General features: G+C 40.4%; 1 protein-coding gene across 16 annotated transcripts in view; it reads left to right on the top strand.

Moving 5' to 3' along the window:
- The window catches only part of BRSK2 (BR serine/threonine kinase 2), a 395,119-nt gene that overhangs the window by 262,152 nt on the left and 113,330 nt on the right, over positions 1-19,637 (top strand). For all 16 annotated transcript variants that reach the window (XM_080998644.1, XM_080998638.1, XM_080998650.1 and 13 more), the window contains exon 3: positions 14,708-14,793. In XM_080998644.1, the coding sequence (XP_080854770.1) occupies positions 14,708-14,793 (86 nt within the window). The remainder of the gene's footprint in view (positions 1-14,707; positions 14,794-19,637) is intronic.

The following is a 19,637-nucleotide window of genomic DNA, read 5'->3' as shown; positions in this document are numbered from 1 at the left end:
CCAATGAAGAACTGTGCAACCACTTGCCTGCTTCTCTCACCTTGTATACCTTGGGCACTCTGTAAGCCATGCAGGGGTGCCAACTTGAATAAAATATGGGGGGCAGGTAAGCCCTACCCCACATAATCAGTCACATGATGCAGCACATACACACACCATTTGAATAGCAATGGCCTAGAAAAGGTGTCATTCCTATGTACTGGTACCCTAGGTTCCCTTTCAGTACAGTGCTTGCAAGAGATGGTAAGAGGAATTGTTAAGGAGTCTGCAGGGGCTGAGTTCATGCACAACGTATTCCTCAAACACATTTGATTTAGGAGGGTTTCTTTCCCATCTCTCCCATATTACTCCACCTCCTGGTTTCCACATCTGTTTAAAAAGCTCATTGAGCTTGAACCCAAACATTGTTTCTGCTGCTGCAGCTGAAGGCCAAGAAAAGAAACAGGGTATGTTGTAGGTGTGGGTAACTCTGCCAGTTATAACCAAGTCTGTTGCAACCCCGCTGGGGAAGAGGGGTAAAGCTAGGTCAGCATAGCTTCATCAATCACTGGAGTGCATTTGGCACAACTTCAGCCAAGGCCTTCCCTTCCCTCACATCCCCTGCTTTCATAGCAGATGGGGCGAGAAAAGTGCAGACTTGACTTTTTGATTGTGCATGTGCTGTCCTTTGGCTTTTCTCAGAGGCCTTGAATAATAGTGTGCGGTGGTTCTGTTTTCCTTGTACAATGTCACGGATCCTCTTGAGTATTGTCATTTTGTTTCAACAGCATGTACTTATTTTTAATGGAAGGAGAATTACTGTGGGGTGGGGAGTCTGAATGTGGGTGCTTCTGTCAGTATCAGACTGAGGCATTTCAAACATAATACGTTCCTTTCTGTAGTGTTGAAAGGTTAGGAAGACATACTGCTACTCCTTCAAGCTCCCTCTTTGTTACAGGCATGCATAGGGGCAAACAAGGTGTGTGTGTGTGTGTGTGTGTGTGTGTGTGATGTTTAAAACTTTAATTGGATTTTTAAATATTTAACTCAGATTTTTGGAATTTATTTTTTTATAATGAATTAAATGACCTACTGGTTTCCTGTCTGCTAGTGGGCCAAGTTCAAGGTTCTTGTATTGGTAAAAGCCCTGAATAACAAAATCTAGGATACTGAGATAATCTGGGGGGAGCACTATTAGTGGTCCCCCATGGACCAGATGCACGACTCATGCATTCAGTATTGTGACCCCAACTCCACAGAATGTCCTCCATTTGTATTTTTCATATTCTTCTGTAAGCCACTTTGAAACATTTGATGAAAAGTGCCATACAAATCTGTTTTTTTAAAAAATTGCTTAGGTCCAATGAGAGTTCCTATCCCTGAGTGGTTTTGGTTAGAGTTGGTGAGGTAAGTTAAAGGAAGGTCAGTGCGGAAAGTTCCCCCAACATTACTGCTGTGGAAGGTATTGTATTGGAGACAGATCTGGGTTCCAGCTCCAGAGAGGCTAATTCTGTTGAGTGTTGTCACAGAGCTGTATGTCAGATGGTTGATTTGCCATGTACTATTGGACAGCTGATTATCCTACATGCTGAATTAATAAATCCATGTTGTCAGTTTTCATCGTGGCTGCCTGCCTTCAGACCAGGCATTATTTAAAGAGACATGCACTGCAGATAGATGCCACACTTGAACATGTTGGCTTTCTGATTGGTGGCTAAAATGAAAATAGTTGAATGTAATGATGTATTAAGTAGTGATTCTGAGCTGGGACAGCTGTGTAAGTAAGGCTAGAAATGCTAAACAAAAGCAGAATTTATTATAATTTGTTGTTATAAAATTACATTTTCATGCATAGGGATTGTGCTTCTTCACTAGCAATGGAGCCTTGTTATGTTGAACTTTCCTTATTCCAATATATCACAAGCAAGCATCATAGACCCATAACATGTATGGAGAAAGTCTCCTACTTCAGATTATGCTTCCCCTCCCATGCTTTTTCAGTTGATTAAGTGATTCTTCAAATGCATGTTGATCATCAACTCAAACATGGCTTGAATCGTTTGTAAATTCCCATGATGTGACAAAAAGTCATCTAATGGTGGGTTAGATGGCCTTTCCCTGACATTTACAATACTCAGAGATAGTGCTTAGAATTCATGCAAAAACCTATTAATTGTATTGGGGCACTCTGTTCCTTTCTTAGTACCAGCTCAAGGGCCTTGTGGTTAAATCAGTTGCTGTGCAAGCTGGCCATGAACTGGAGGAGGAGGGTGTGGGAACTAAAATTTGTATCTTAGTACTTAGGCTGATGCTGGCAATTTCAAATTTACTTTTGCACTCCTTGGCCTGAGTGATTGGAAATGTTACCCAGTTCCCCGATCCCTTCCTACTGCCTCTGTGGAGAGGACAGCCTTTCAGCTTTCTACTCTATAAGGAAGGGCCTGCTGGGAGTGAGTGTGAAACAGACGGACAGAATAAGGCAACACTAGCTTCTGTTTCTGTCCATTTATGGAGCAAACATTTGCAGTTCCATCTTTTCTCAACTAACTCAGTCACCAAAAAGTAAGGAAAAAGAATGTAAAAGACATGTGGAGCATCCATAAGAGACAGGCATAGCATTTGCCTCTTAGAAACATAGGGTGGGCTCTGCAGATTGTGTTGCAAGTTAAGATATTGGAAATAAAGTGCTGTTTTCTCACTGACATCCATGCATGTGAATTGAGCTTAAAGCAAAGAGAAGCCAGTTCTCCTGGAGGAAAAGGGCTGGAGGTGAGGACATAAGTGAAGATGTTGCATTGTTCCTGCTAAGGGAAATGTTGCCTTTGTGTTAGTCTCTTTCATTAGCAGAGTCAGTGAAGCATCTTACTAGCTAATCAACTCCCTGCTTAGACCCTAAAAACCTCTAATTGGCACCTGCAAGGTCATAAAGCAAGTGATATGCCTTTGTGTCCACTTTGAAGTCATTTCTGACCCCTCTCTCCGGCCAAATGCTTTTGCCATGACCTGGACAAAGCCCCTTGCAGAAAAGGGGGGCAAAAAAACGAATCTGGAATCCTCTCTTGGGGACTGGGATTTGTGTGGCAGATGGATGTGTCTTTTTAACATTATGCAAATGTCACTCCATGATTCCGGTTTACTGCAGGCTCCTGGAGCCTCTCTCCAGCCTAGCAGTTTGAGGCTTGTCTTGCTCTCTGATAATTGTATCTGCATTAAAGCAGTCAGCCCTGCAGGGCTCCACTCTCATCCTTCCTGGCTTGGAGCCAGAAAGCAATATGTGGGTTTCCTGGTGCAAGGAGGCATAAAAGTGGTACCAATCATTGGCAAAGGTGAGGGAAAGAATGCACGGTTGTATCCCGTACTTGAGATCTGTTTGGTTTTATTTCAGAGGCTTCATACTGATTGTGTGATTACATGGATTTCCACTGTGTTCTCCTAACCAATCCAGTGATAGAATTACTACAGTCTCTGTCTGCCCTATATCAACCACTGGTGTTTCCCTGGAAATGTGAAATCCTGTTCTTAGACAGACATTCGCTGCTGCAGAGATAATTTTGGAAACATGGCTACACTTTAAGCTTTTGATAGAACTGCTACACAGTGTCTTTTCAATGTTTCTATAGAATGGGGAAAGTGTTAACAGTGACATTGTATCAATTTCCACAGCAATCTGGATAGAGATCTTGTCATTATCCCTGGCTTTCAGTATTTAATTCAGTTACATGGGAAAGCAATAATAAATACAGACAGACATTTCATTTGAGAGAGCAAAGACAAAGGCAGGTGAAATTTATTATCCTCATGTTGTTCTTGCAATTTTAGCAGAGTCTGGTTTCCCCTGTTTCCAGGTAGTACAATCCAGAGTTGATAGCTGTTACAATTTTACCAAATATCTCATGTCACCAATGGGGGATGTAAGTCACAGAGAAATCATTGACTTGTTGAAGGTCACAAAGAAAGCAGGGGCCAATTCAGGAATGGAAGCACTGTCTGGGTGTTCTGATATAATCACTAGACATGCTGGTTTGGAAGTGTTTTTAGGGCCTACGTTATCTAAGACAGAAATTATTTTCACTCATGAAAAATAGACTTTTATTAAAATCAGTTCCTATCAAACACTGACAGGCAACTTCTTGCTACTAGCTTATGTTAGATTTGGCTCAGCAAACAAGTCAGGCTAGATCCAAGAAAATCCAAAATTGTTTGAATTCCACCCCCACCCCCAAAAAACCAACCCAGCTTCAGAAGTTTCCTACCTCTGCCTCCCCTTCCTAATAATAATAATAATATCCCCAATGCAACCTTTGCCCTTTAAACAAAACTTGCCTGCCAAGGACAGAACTTAGAGTGGTGCTCCAGCCCCATGATGATGAATGGAGGAAGATCAGATCTGCCACTGCTACTGCCATTGTAGTAGCTTCTGAGAAGACTAAATTTCCCAAGAGCCACTAATGCCTGTGTCCTTGCACACTACCAATGCCTCTAGAGAGAGACAGGAGGGAGAGACTTGATTTTATTCTTTCCGTGTTCCCACAGCTGGAATGACATTGCTACTGCCCTAGCTGCCGAGTCTTGTTAAAGGAAAGGGAAGTGGAAGATTATATGACTAAGCAGGAATTCTTTTGTGTCTTAGATTTTAAACTGAGCTGTAGAAGAATTGGAACCTCATAATGCTATTATTTCTCTGAGGTGAGAAATATGAACTTCTGAAGCTCCTATCCAGGCCTAAGCCTAGCAAGCTTCTTTCACTACTTTGACTCTACCGTAAAAGATGGCTTTCAGTACTCCATCCCATTTAGGTGTGGCCAGGAAAGAAGCTCAGTACTTTGCAGACTGGGATTGGCTCTTTGAGTCTCACTTGAGTTTCATTAGACAAAGTAAGTTGGCTGCAAAGTGATACAGCACAGAGAGGGGAGAAACATGCTTCCCATTCCAGACTCCAAAGCAGTGAGAGGCAGACCATTGCCTCTATTTCCCCTTTGGAAGGGAGCTTCGGGATTATGGGGAGGAGTAATATTTCTGTCACTTATCCTAAAACCATGAACCAGTTTCAGGAGGGGCTTAGAAAGAAGGGAACAGTGCTTAGCATTTCCCTTTTACCAACTCCCACCCCAAACATATTTTCTGGATGGGGTGAAAGAAACATTTATACTTTCCTTCCTGGAGCCTAGAGACAACATTTATTTTAGGGATACGGTGCTAGGTTTGGAAAAGACGACCAGGATTCATCACTAGTTCTGATTAAGGCAACAGCCTGAACATTAAATGGAAGAGTGGAAATTTTTCATTTAGCTAATGCAGTTTTAAAAGCTGGGAACCATGCTGACATTCACATATGACGTAAAAAGCATAAGAAAATCTCAAGGGTGCTTTTGTTGTCTCTTGTATAGTATGAGCGCAAGGGCTGATTCTTACAACCACTTTAGTGAAATGAGTGTCACAGAGTTAGTAGTTAGCAGTGAGTTCACAATGGCACAATGGCCTGCCAGTACGTTTCCAAGCACAATTCAAAGTGCTGACCTTTAAAGCCCTAAATGGCCTCGGCCCTGTATACCTAAAGGAGCGTCTCCACCCTCATTGTTTTGCCTGGACACTGAGGTCCAGCTCTGAGGGCCTTGTGGCAGTTCTCTCACTGCAAGATGTGAGGTTACAGGGAACCAGGCAGAGGGCCTTCTCGGTGGTGACGCCCATCAGATGCCAAGGAAATAAACAGCTATCTGACTTTTAGAAGACATCTGAAGGAAGCCCTGTTTTGGGAAGTTTTTAATATTTGATGTTTTATTCTGTTTTTAATCTGTTGGGAGCCACCCAGAGTGACTGGGGAAACCCAGCTGGATCTGCAGGTTATAAATAATAAATTATTATTATTATTATTATTATTATTATTATTATTATTATTATCTGCAGACTTAGTAATCAAATGCCCTGATGACTTACCAAATCAGCACTCAGGTCTCTCTTAGTGTCATAGGGAACCATCATCTGGGCCTCTGGAGAAGCAATCAGATAGCCACTTTGCCATGGATTTAGTGTTCATCACCTTCCTGTAGATTTTGTGTGCACCACTTAACCAGCAAAAGCTAATACAAATTACCTCTGCATGGGCAGACACCTTTTAATGACTCATGTTGCAGTTTCCTTCGATTCTCTGTTGGAGATGCTATTACTCAATGAACTCTTTTAAGTTCTGTCATGGTACATTCAACTGCAATCAGTGCTCATGATAAAGTTTTCCTACTAGCTTCTTCCCATGAGCAAACTGTTGATCAGACACCTTTTTTCTTGGTTCTTATTGACTTCTCACTACATAAAATATTATTCAAACCTAATCCAGAATTCTATAAAGTGCCAGGAAAAAACATAGATATTTCTGCAGAATAACTGAGCATTTATTGGGTTTGCTGTGACCATTATAGTATTACTTACACCATCCTGCATTAAACCATCAGAATTGTACACTATAGATGCATGTTCCTTTGTAGATTTTATTTGTAATGATCACTGCTTTGTTTTTAATATGAAAGTTTCTAGCCCTTGTTATTAAATTGTGGAAGCATTGGATAAGTGTAGCTTGAAAACTCAACAGAGAGTCTTGTGACAACTTAAAGGCTGACAATCTATTATAGCCTAGGTTTTTGTGGAGTCCACTTTATACAGTTTTTTTAAAAAAACTTTAAGGTGCCACAAGATCCTTGGTCTGTTTTCAGGGGGGAGGGGAGGCAAGACAGGTACCCCTCTAAAAAGAGGGTGACTTGCTAATGACTGAGAAATTAAAAAGTTAGTGTAACTTACAGTAATTAAAAATATGTAGATCCTAGCAGTGGATTGTTTGCCGCAGAAGGTGGATATTTGCTCTTTTACCTCTCCTCCTCCAATTAGTGTTGAAAGTGAATCAGAGAAAAAGTATAACTGAGGGCTTTGTCTGAACAACATAAGCCATAAGTCTCTGTTTTTATGTGACTGTTCATCTTAAGCTTTTGGACAGTAACTAAGAAGTGCCCAGAGAGAGCCCTAGCATCACATCCCTCACTTTGGTTGGACATGTTGCCACAGACATCAACAGCAGGGGTTTTTCAAAGACAATGTGCTGCAGGCCTTTCTGGGGGAAAAAAGGGGGGAGGGGAGAGAAAATTATTGGTATGAACATAACACGTGTCAGGATCCAGTATCAGAAGTGCTCTAAGTCTTCTCCACAATGTATAAGATGAGAACTTGCCTTGCTGCTGAGGAGATGACCTGATTAGTTGTTACTGTTGTTTTGAAATGTTGAATGTTTTATGTTCCAATGCTGGAAAGAGGAAATGCACATCTTCCAGAGAACTATTTGCACTCACAAACACACACACACACACACACAACCAGAAATATATTGGATATATCTGATCTTCATCTCCATAGATTTAATGGGTAGATTTGGGGAAGTCATTGTCAGCTCCCATTTTAGGAATAGGAAATTACAGAAATCTATGTGACAGCATTGTGGTGTGACTGAATAAGATATGAACTTTAAACCTATTATAGGACCCAGGGTAGCATAGATCCCAAACATGTGCTTTAGCTGGACTTCTGGGTTGGCGCCATCGGTAATGGCGGATTCCTTCTGAGTTTCTGAGGGACCAGCTCCGCGGGATCGGGTCTGACCGCTACGGCGAAGCGGGGACCCTTCAAAAATCACAGGCGGGTGAAGCCTGTGAACGTGGGGACTCGGCGGGCACCTTTTGCACCCCCCCCAAACTGCGAAGGGACCCTTTTACGGGCTCCAGAGTGAGACGGGGTGAGCGGCGCGGTGCTGAGAGTCGACTGCTTCTTCCGCGGAGTGAAGCCACACAGCCGTTATCGGAGAGCGCTGACTTTTTCCTGGGACAATTTGACTTCGAAAGTAACTACCCGTGAGTAGGATAAAATTGGATTTAAAGGGAAAAATAACTTAATTCGGCACCGAAGCGGGAAGGCATAAACAGGAAGTCCGCCTTCCGTTCTTGTAAACAGATCAAAGCAAAGAGACTGTAAGCGGAAACTTTGAAAGACGTTTGAAAAAAGACTTAAATCCTAACATCAGAAAAGCGATCTCCCCTCCGGATTGCAGGAGAGGAGGGGGGAAAGGTTTGAACTGTATTTATCTGCAAAAAAAAAAAAAAAAAAAAGAGGGAAAGGAAGCTAAAATCCACCGCTTAGAACCTGGGAACGGACTGCCCTGAGACAAGGAATGCCGCTCTGTGAAAAGCGCTATCGGTAAACAGAGTACTTTTGACAGCTAACTCTGCAAGAGAGATACAGTGTTTTTGGACTTCTCCTGGCTTTAAAGTAACTGATTAAGTGCAATTGAAACTGTTGTTGTTGTTTTTTTTGTGAACTGGGGGATTTATAAGGACTACTTCTTTTTAAAGTTGCAAGCTTTGACTGTTACTGTGTCCCCCTAGAGGAGGTTTGATATTGCTACAATAACAACTGGGCTAGGGGAATTTTCCATTTCAAAACAAATTCTAGCCGTGGGATTGACCTTGGATTTCTATGAGAGTGTTATGGCAGATGGAAGAGGAAAGTTAGAGTTGATTCAGGAAAAAACTACTAGGTCTGGCAGACCCTATCAGACAGATACTGCGTCGCAGCGAAGAGCTTCAACATCTGGTCCTTCTGGACCATCTGGATTATCAGGGGCTGCACCCCCACAAGTTAAACCAAAAGTAATGTCGTCTGAAGACGTTTTGGCTCTGGCACTAGGAAAAATTAATGAATCTTTGGAAAATTTAACTAAACAAGTAGCTGAAACAAATAAACAAGTAGCTGAAACAAATAAACAAGTAGCTGAAGCATCAGTTAAAATTGACCAAAATACTACAAGTATTAATAATTTGGGACAGAAGGTGAACACCAATACAGAGACTATTGAGAAATTGTTACAGGAATCTGCTTTGACTCGAAAGGCAGCCGAAGAAGCAAAAGACATAGCAACTGCTACTCAAGAGAAGATACCACCGATATATAGGCAACTCGAGGACCACGGTTTGACGTTGTCTATGATTGAATTGAAGGAGAAACAAAGAAATTTGAGAATCAGGGCTGTACCAGAACTTGAGAAAGATAACTTGACTGACTTTCTTACGCAGGAGTTTGCAGACTTCTGGCAACAGGATTTGGGGAAGGAAGAATTTAAGATAGTGAGCGCATTTAGACTTGGAAGAGGAGGAAGGAAGAACAAGGTGAGAGACTGTTTGATTACTCTTCAAACAAAAGAGGAGAGAGACAAAATCTTGAATCTGCACATCTGAAAGACTTTGGAAATACATGAGTCAAGTGTGGAGATATTTAAGGACATCCCAAAACATCTCTTGGATTTAAGATCTAACTACGGAGATTTGGTCGCCCTGCTGAGAAGCAACAGAATCATTTTTAGGTGGGAATTTCCCCAAGGCCTGTCCTTTAAATATAAAGGAAGAAAGATAAAAATAAGATCAGTCGATGACAAGGATAGATTTTTGAAAGACTACGGAGAAGACTTGAAGAAAGAAGTGGAATCTGGAGAAGAGCCAAGAGCACTGGAAAGAGGAATATTAGATATAGCAAATTTATCTTTTGGATTGCATGGTTCAGAGAAAGTGACATCACTGACAGAACAAGAACAAACACTTGGTGCAGTTGGAGGTAAAGTAAAGTAATCACATCATGGCTCTGCAACTATTAAGTTGGAATTGTAATGGCCTCAACTCTCCTCGGAAAAGGAAAAGTGTTTTTCATTTGTTAAAAAAGGAACAATTGGACTTGATTTGCTTACAGGAAACACACGTGATAAGGCTACATAGGAAAGTATTGATTAACAAGAAATTGGGACAGGAGTTTATTTCATCTGACAAAGTTAAAAAAAGAGGAGTAGTGATTTATGCAAAGGAGAGACTATCACCGAAATTCATTTTTAAAGATGATCAAGGAAGATTTGTGGCAATTGAAATTCAAGTTCAAGGAGAGAAATTTTTGATAGTAGGAATTTATGCACCGAATGAGGGGAAATCTGAATTCTTTAAAAAGTTGCATGAGACCTTAATGGACTATTTGGATTACAATCTGATCTTGATGGGAGATATGAATGGAGTAGTATCTACAAATATGGATAAGGCACAAAGACAGGTAGTCACAAAGGATGGTAGACTACCGAAAACATTTTTTGAGATGACAGACAATCTGGACTTAGTTGATACTTGGAGAACAAAGAATCCCTTGGGAAGAGAGGGAACTTTCTTTTCTGAAGCCAAGATGACATGGACTAGAATTGACCAAATATGGGTAACTAGAGGAATGGCACCAAAGATAAAGAAAGTGGAAATTTGTCCAAAAACCTGCTCCGACCACAATGCTGTAAGGATGGAGATGAAACTAATATCAACTGGCTCCTTCAGATGGAGGATGAATGACACCTTATTCAGAGATGAACAAGTGTATAAAAAGGCCCAAAAAACCTTGAGAGACTATTTTGAGATAAATATGAACACTAAGGTTGAAAAAAGAGTAATCTGGGACGCAAGCAAAGCGGTTATGAGAGGGTTCTTGATACAACAGAATGCAATAAAGAAGAGAAGCCAAAATGAGAAGAAAGATAAAATTTTGGAGAAAATAAAAGAAAGTGAGAAGAAATTGAGAGCAAAACCAAAGTCGCAGGAGATTTTGAGAGAAATAAAGTTATATCAAGTACAATATATGGAAATGATGAATCAGGAAATAGAATGGAAAATTAAACAAATGAGACAAAAAACATTTGAATCAGCTAATAAATGTGGGAAATTGCTGGCTTGGGAAATGAAAAAAAGACAAAAATTAAATACTATTACAAATTTAGAAGTGGAAGGAAAAAACATACATAACCCAACTGAGATTAGAAACTGTTTCCAGAGGTATTTTAAACAATTATATACACAAGGGCCACAGGAAGAAATGGACATAGACCGATTTCTGAAGATAAATGGATTACAAAAAATCTCTCAAGAAAGTAAATTAATGTTGAATTATAAAATATCTGAACAGGAAGTAGAAGGTGCCATTCAAAATATGCAATTAGGCAAATCTCCAGGACCGGATGGGCTGACTTCTAGATATTATAGATCCTTGAAAGAGTGGTTAGTACAATCTTTAAAGGAAGTCTGCAATGAAATATTAGAAGGGAAAAGGGCACCAGAGTCGTGGAAAGAAGCGTATATTACACTTATACCGAAAACAGAGACTGAAAAGACTCAGCTGAAGAACTACCGCCCAATATCATTACTTAACGTGGATTACAAAATTTTTGCAGACATTTTGGCCAAGAGATTGAAAAAAGTGTTGATGGAAGAGATTCATAAGGACCAAGTGGGCTTTCTCCCGGGAAGACACTTGTCTGACCATTTGAGGAATATAATTGATATTTTGGAAAAACTAGAAGTGAACATAAATACTAAAGCAGTTTTGATATTTGTGGACGCGGAGAAAGCTTTTGATAATATCTCTTGGAGTTTTATGAAGAAGAACCTACAGGGGATGGGGGTAGGCCAAGGCTTTGAAAACGGTATAAGTGCAATTTATTCAGAACAAAAGGCTAAACTAATTGTAAATAATGTAGTGACGGAAGAATTTAAGATAGAAAAAGGGACACGACAAGGTTGCCCAATTTCCCCATTGCTTTTTATATCGGTCCTGGAGGTTTTGCTGAATATGATTAGAAGGGACCAGTTGGTTAAAGGTATTCAAGTCGGAGCTAAACAGTACAAATTGAGAGCATTTGCAGATGACTTAGTATTGACATTACAGGAGCCAGAATCTAGTACTAAAAGGGTTTTAGAACTGATTCAAGAATTTGGTCAGGCTGCAGGATTTAAACTGAATAAGTTAAAAACCAAGGTATTAGAGAAAAATGTAACACCGATTGAGAGAGAGAGGTTTCAGAATGAGACAGGTTTGACAGTGGTTAAGAAAGTGAAATACCTGGGGATTAATATGACAGCAAAAAATGGGAATTTATTTAAAGACAACTATGAAAAATGCTGGGCCGAAGTGAAAAAAGATTTAGAAATTTGGTCAAATTTGAAGCTTTCACTGTTGGGTCGTATTGCTGCGATAAAAATGAATGTATTGCCTAGAATGTTGTTTTTGTTTCAAACATTGCAAATAGTGGACAAAATGGATTGCTTCAAGAAGTGGCAGAGAGACATTTCTAGATTTGTCTGGCAGGGCAAGAAGCCCAGAATAAAATTTAAGATATTAACTGATGTAAAGGAAATGGGTGGATTTGCCCTGCCAGACTTTAAACTTTACTATGAATCAGCAACTTTCTGCTGGTTGAAAGAATGGCTGCTTCTTGAAAATACAGACATTTTGGATTTAGAAGGTTTTAACAATGTATTTGGATGGCATGCATATCTGTGGTATGATAAGGTCAAAGCACATAAAGCATTCAAGAATCATATTGTCAGGAAAGCATTGTTTAATGTTTGGATGAGATACAAGGATTTATTGGAAAATAAAACCCCAAGGTGGCTGTCACCGATGGAAGCGAAAGCTCTGAAAAGGCTCAATATGGAGGCCAAATGGCCGAAATATTGGGAAATTTTGGAACAAGATGGAGATAGACTGAAATTACAGAGTTTTGAAAAATTAAAAAATAAAGTGTGAGACTGGCTTCATTATTATCAGATAATGGAGGCATATAATTTGGACAAGAAAATTGGCTTCCAGGTGGAAAAATCAAAATTGGAAACAGAACTGTTAGAACCCAAAACTAAGAATTTGTCAAGAATGTATAACTTACTGTTGAAATGGAATACTCAGGATGAAACGGTGAAATCTGTTATGATTAAATGGGCACAAGATGTTGGTCATAACATAATGATGGCTGACTGGGAACAGTTATGGACCACAGGTATGAAGTTTATGGCATGCAATGCCTTAAGAGAGAATATTATGCAGAATAATGGGGAAATCTATACTGGGGTCTAGAGCCAGGCAAGCGTTGTACCAGCTTTCCTGCTTTTCTAATTTTGGCCATTAGGAAAGTGTGCCAGAGCCTCTTTGACTCTTTCCAGACCCATGCCAATGGCCCATCCACAGGAAGTTATGACACAACATGCCCGGATGTGGCAGCTATAACAGTACCACCAGCAGCAGCTTCTAAACTTAGTTCAGAGTGGATTCCTTCTGGAGTTGTATCATTCTGCTTCTTGAGAGCCAGGTGCTCAGTCCCTCTAGATTTCCCTCTCAGTTCATTGGGCCATGTAATCAGGGCATTAATAGTTTGTTATTACATAAGTGTACCTGCCAATCTGTTGTTCATGGCCTGTAAATTCACCCATAGTGACACTTAGTGAAACAAAATAAAACAGGTATTTGCTATTTTCATGTGCACAATTAATTAAGGCTTCTGGTTCAGCAGAGGAGATTAGCAAATCTGCCCCCATTTTTCCTCTATTAAGAAGGTATCAAATAGTTCTAGCATGATATAGTTGGGTTTTCCTCAGAATTTGCGCATCAGACTTTGGATACCATATGAAAGAAATTTCAGTATTATTAAATGAATGGAGGCTGTTTAAGAATAAATGAGCTCACTTGGAGGCATTCCTCATCCATAAGACTTCAGAAATTGTATTCAATGTAGCAGTAAGGAGATTGTCCAGTTTCTCCCCCTCCTGTGCACTGAGGTTCTCCCAATGCTCTAGAGCAGATTTGGGGAGGCACATGGTGAGAGGAGAGAGGGGAAAGTCTGGGAGAGATAGAGTTTTACTTTAGGATTTCTGAATACCACTTTTAGCTTGTTTAAGGGGGAGGAAGTAGTTATCTTCATAAACATGAAAAGGTTGCTGTAGGCTTGTATTTTTTATTGTTTAATGTTGCTCTTGGTTTCTCTGCATCTATGTGCATGTAAGTACCCACTAAGGATAGCACTTCATGTACATGAAGTGGGAGCACTAACCCATGAAATCTTTTGCCACAATAAATTTGTAGTTTTTAAGGTGTCACAAAACTCTTTGTTGTTTTCACTGCAATAGATGACATGGCAACCCCTCTAGAAATAATTTGTTTGTGTAAACTTTGCATATCTGAGAAGCAGGCCTGGCTTCAGATCTTTTGGGGAAGGCAGGTGAGCTTACCTGGCGGCAGCACTGTAATGGGCTGGAGAAACCGAGCAGCTGCTCAGCTCCCCGACTCATTTCAGGACTGCTGCTGAGTAAGCCCATGAGAGCTTGGAGCATCCCCCAGATTCTCCCTTGAGCTTGTGAGTGGACTTACAAGCACTGCAATGGGCCAGGGACATGAGCACACACACCCTTGGCTCATGGTCTTAGAGGACCACCTACAGGGAAGCTAGCTCACTCATAAACATGACAGGGAGACTGGTGGGTAGAGGGCCATAGCCAGCAGAGAAGGGGAAGTAGTAGTGGGTACTGGAGGAGCGGGCAGGGTGTCAGCCATGGTGGGCCCTTCTGAGATGCCTGCACACAAGCAAATGTGTGTCCTAGTGCTGTGGAAGTTAAGAACAATACTGTTCTTAATAATGTGTTTATTCATTATTACTAAGCACACATTATTATTTCTATGCCCTGCCATTTCCTGAATTTTTACTTTGTTTTCTGTGTGGTAACTACACCGGGGGAAGTCAGTGGTACTTAAGGGATGGCAGTGGGTAATAACTGAAGACACACAGTAGTACAGATTCTTAACGTAGTCTTAAGACACAGATTCTAACAATTCCTTGTGTTTTGCTTTTCTCTTTCAGGTGGAGCGGGAAATAGCCATCCTGAAGTTGATAGAACACCCGCACGTTTTAAAGCTGCACGATGTTTATGAAAATAAAAAATATTTGTAGGTATTATTCATTTGCCAAGGGGATGGGATGGGTGTGTGGGGAATGCATTAAGTATCTGTTAACATGGGATGTAGTCCACTAAATGAGACTGTACACAACAGGTGCACAAACCACAATAATTTCATTTTTATGCTTTCTCAACAAGGTTTTTAACAGTGCCTAAGTAGAGGTGTCGGGACATGGGTGGCACTGTGGTCTAAACCACAGATCCTAGGGATTGCTGATCAGAAGGTCGGCGGTTCAAATCCCCGCGACGGGGTGAGCTCCCGTTGCTTGGTCCCTCATCCTGCCAACCTAGCAGTTCGAAAGCATGTCAAAGTGCAAGTAGATAAATAGGTACCGCTCCAGTGGGAAGGCAAACGGCGTTTCCGTGCGCTGCTCTGGTTCGCCAGAAGCGGCTTAGTCATGCTGGCCACATGACCCGGAAGCTGTATGCCGGCTCCCTCAGCCAATAAAGCGAGATGAGCGCCGCAACCCCAGAGTGGCCTGCGACTGGACCTAATGGTCAGGAGTCCCTTTACCTTTAAGTGGATGTGTAGAACTGGTATTTGTACTATGATGTGGTTCTGGACCATTTCTCCAGCATGTTTTTTAGCATAAAAAGTGATACAAATCCAGCAGGTATTCCTCTAAAAGCAATTGTGTATAGGAGTTAATGATTATCACTGCCAAAGTTGCTCACTGATTTGTGGGGACATCGCTGGCAATATATATCAGTAGAGGAAGTAACGTAGCTTGGTGGTACCAGGGTTGATGGTAGCAGTGCCTGATTTACATATAATCTAAACAGGCTATAGCTTAGGGCCCCACTCTCTTGAGCCCCCCCCCCAAATATACTTCTTCTTAATTGTATTTCAGTTCAACAATTACTTTGATAAAATACATATTTTGTAATGTGCAAATGGCTTTAGATACCTATTAGGTCCATCATAAATTACCATATAGCATATATTCAACACAAAAAACAGTGACAGCTGGACATATAAAGGGCCCCATTACCTTCAGTAGCTTAGGGCTTCATCAAACCTAAATTCAGCCCTGGGTGGTAGTACAGAGTAGGAGCGAGCCATACCTCAGTGGCAGACCACCTACTTTGTATGCAGAAAGCTCTAGGTTCTGAGAATTGTCTCCTATTCAAAACTCTGGAGGACTGCTCTCTCTTGACAGTGCTGAGGTACAGTAGATGGGCCGATGATCTGAATCTGTATTAGGCAGCTTCCTATGTTCTATGAGAAGGAAAAGGAAAGGGAGTGTTCAAGTGGGCACAACTCATTCATAATCATCAAACCAGGGATAGATAACCTTTCTGTTCACATTCCCTCATTCCAGGGGTGGACAGGGACAGAATTAAAGATAGATGGAGCCACAAAGGTGTTCCAGATTAACTAATATGGAATCAAAATATATAAATATATAAAAAAGTTTGCCCTTCTTCAATTTTTATTTTGGCTGCCACATATTAGATTTAGATTAGGGGAAATAAGCTTCCTTAGGTTTGATGGGGTTACTCTGGAATGAGTGTACAGAGGGGTTTTTTTTTCTTTTAGTACAACAGACCAATATACATAGCTGCTGTTCTGGAAAAAGCAAGTGAAAATTATTCTTTTTGGACTTTAGTGTGCTATACACATACTGTGGCTATATCAATAGATGTTCCTCTGTATGTATGTATCCTTCCAATTTGTTCTCAGACTGGTGGCTTAAAATGTTTTTTCTTGAAGCTATATAAAAGAAAATTGTGGTTTTTTATTTAAAAAGCCATGATTTTTTATCAAATAAAATACTGCCCCTTCTGATTGTTCTAAAACTACATACAAAGCCATAACTCAGTGGTCCATATTAGACTCCTGTGTTGCATAAAGAGTGGAGAGGGAGCAATTGTAAAAGCCAGGAAAAAATGAGAGGAAGCGAACAGGAAGGAAGGAACTTTGAGAGGATGGATGTATAGGGCTTCAAGAGGTGTCGGGAGGGGCATAAAATGAGGTCAGGAGCTATGTGCAGCCCTGGAACCACAGGTTGCCCATCAGTTATATAAACCACAATTTAGATTATTACCAGAATCAAACCAGTGTGTGACTTTTCAAGACTACTCATTGAGTCTGCCTGCACTAGACTTTGAACTTGGGTTGCCCAACATCAAGTCTAGCAGATCTTGCAACCAATCAGTTTAATAAAGCACATTGTCATTAAAATCTTTTTGAATTTGATTATGTCTCTCTTTTTGAAGTGCAATTAAAATCCCATAGTCAGTTGAGATACTGAAGGTTTTTTTGAGGGGATGGGTTTGCTTGCACCAAATAAACCAGCAACTCTGTTCTGCTGTCTTTGCATGAATAATTACTATAGCTTGTCTAGAGCATTTTCACAGTGAGCCAGTGAGTCTGAACCATGGACAGAGTTTCTCAGAGTTTATTAGAAAGAAGCCCAAAATATTGAATTTCTTGCCAGACAGACATGCCACATTAATCTTCACTCACTTGTGTATTGTGGGGAGGGGCAATTATTTTTAAATTAGAAAGAGAAAGCATATGAGGAAACTAAATGGTGCCCCCCCCCCAAGTTTCTAACTGTATTCCAAGCAAAGGGGTCTTTTTTTATTAAAGCTTTGCTGGAGGTAGCCCTTTTAATGTCACATCTCTGTAAGGGTATAATAATTGGTGAACCAAGAAAAGAGTGTTGCATGGATGTAATAATCCCATGTGGACCATACAACTGGAACAATGAATTTTTATCCAATAAGATTGTGCCAACAGCTCAAGGGTTGGTTTAGTAGAAGTGGTTGTAATTTATTTTGGTGTGAGAAATTCTCTTCAGCAGTGAACTGTGGCTACCAGCAATCTTTTGTCACTCTTAGTCTTTCTCCCCCCCCCCCCGAGGGTGTACACAGACCGCACACATAAAACACACACACAGAGAGAGAGAGAGAGAGAGAGAGAGAGAGAGAGAGAGAGAGAGAGAGATGTGTGTTCAGTAGTCAGTAAAGCGATGGGCATTATTATTATTTTGTCACCGACTACATAAAATGTCTTAAAGCAACTTGACAATTGTACATAATTCCTACCTGTGCATAATAATTTGCTATTTTGAAATCGTTATGGTTTCTCCTGTAGGAAACTAATTGTTCTAAGAATGAGTAATTTAGGCCTAGGGGTGTGGTGGGTGGTTGCACAGTAACCCCCCCAACCCCCCCCCAAAACACACCACCTTATGTCACAATCAGGAATCAGTGTCATTTAATTGTGTTCCTCCAAAACCCATATCTTAAAAGGTCAAGGAAGTTACATTTATCTTTATATGATTACCACATAGCTACTTTAAAACTGGACTGATCATTTTGAAGTACAGCACTGAAAAGGTAGAAAATACTATTGTTTGCATGAGGTGAAAGCAGAGACCCTTATGACCAGAAATGTTATTTGTTTCATCTGTATTCTCCCTTTCCTACTCAGAGGTCAGAATAGTGTTTTATAGCGCAAGCTTAGGCATGTCTACTCAGACATAAGTCCCATCATGTGTGTGTGCTTATTTATGTATGTATAAAGGTAAAAACGGTAAAGGACCCCTGGGCCGTTAAGTCCAGTCAAAGGCAACTATGGGGTGCGGCACTCATCTTGCTTCAGGCTGAGGGAGCCAGTGTTTGTCCAGCTTTCCGGGTCATGTGGCCAGCATGACTAAACCACCTCTGGTGCAACGGGATCCCGTGACAAGTGCCAGAGCACACGGAAACGCTGTTTAGTTTAGCTTCCGGCCGTAGTGTTATTTATTACCTTACCTTATGTATGTATGCAACAACCTTGTAAGGTAGTTTATGCTGAGTGGTAATGATATTCTCAAGGCTTCCTAATGAGCTTTGTAAATGAGCTTAAATTTGAATCAAGATTTCTTATATCCATGCTTATCCACAAAACCTCATCTCACGGCACATCTGTAAATTGTTAAATTGCCCTTGAACTCTTTGAAGTTGTTTTTACAACAGCCTAATCTTGCGTAGTTACTCCTAATCCTGCATAGGATTGCACTTTAAGTAGGGTTTCATTTCTGCTTTTTTCAGTTTCTTATTTTTCCAGTCTTAAGTTCAATTTTCCACATGTCTGTATCAATTTGTGTTCATTATTGTTAATATATTTAAAAGTCCTCATGAAAATTCATCAGCATTTCAGTCTGAATTTCTCTTAATATACACATTTTTTTATGGAATTTCCCCTAACACACACATTTTTGCAAAGCAATTTCTCCAAGTTATTCTCACTATCATATGCATTTTAATGCACATTTTATCATCATAATTGCATTGTGAAATTCAATGACTTTAAAACTGACAACACCATTGAATAGTTGTATGGATCTGAGCAGTTCATCCATCGCAATCTAAACCTCAGTTGCTCCATCTGTAAGATGGGGTTTAAAAAAGATGTCTCTCAGAGAACTGGATCTTCAGATGAAGAATAGTTGTTGTCAACATATAAAAAGCTAGCTGTTATGATTAATTATGATAATTTAAGGAAAATTATACTGATTTTGTGCTAAATGTCATTGCTCATTATTAAAACAAGTTTATAAGACTGGAAATATGGAAAGATAATCAATCAGTCAATGAGATTTGGATAATATTAACAATGCAAGGGAGTGCCAATGGAGGGATGACATGGTTCAAAGATGGAAGGAGGAATGCTGATGTTACTAAGAAATACAGCACAGCTCATCCCCATCTATTATGAGTCCCTGGTTACTGCATCACTTTTCCATTAAACTCCTTGCCTTGATGGCAATGCTGGTGGCATGGTTTCTTAGGCATATTATGAATTATGGTTGATATTTTGGACGCCAAAGACTAAGCATA

This window comes from Podarcis pityusensis (assembly GCF_964106645.2).
Source record: "Podarcis pityusensis genome assembly, chromosome: 1".
NCBI classification, from domain to species: domain Eukaryota; kingdom Metazoa; phylum Chordata; class Lepidosauria; order Squamata; family Lacertidae; genus Podarcis; species Podarcis pityusensis.
The sequence above is the reverse complement of the archived record's forward strand: the minus strand, read 5'-3'. Positions and strand labels throughout refer to the sequence as shown.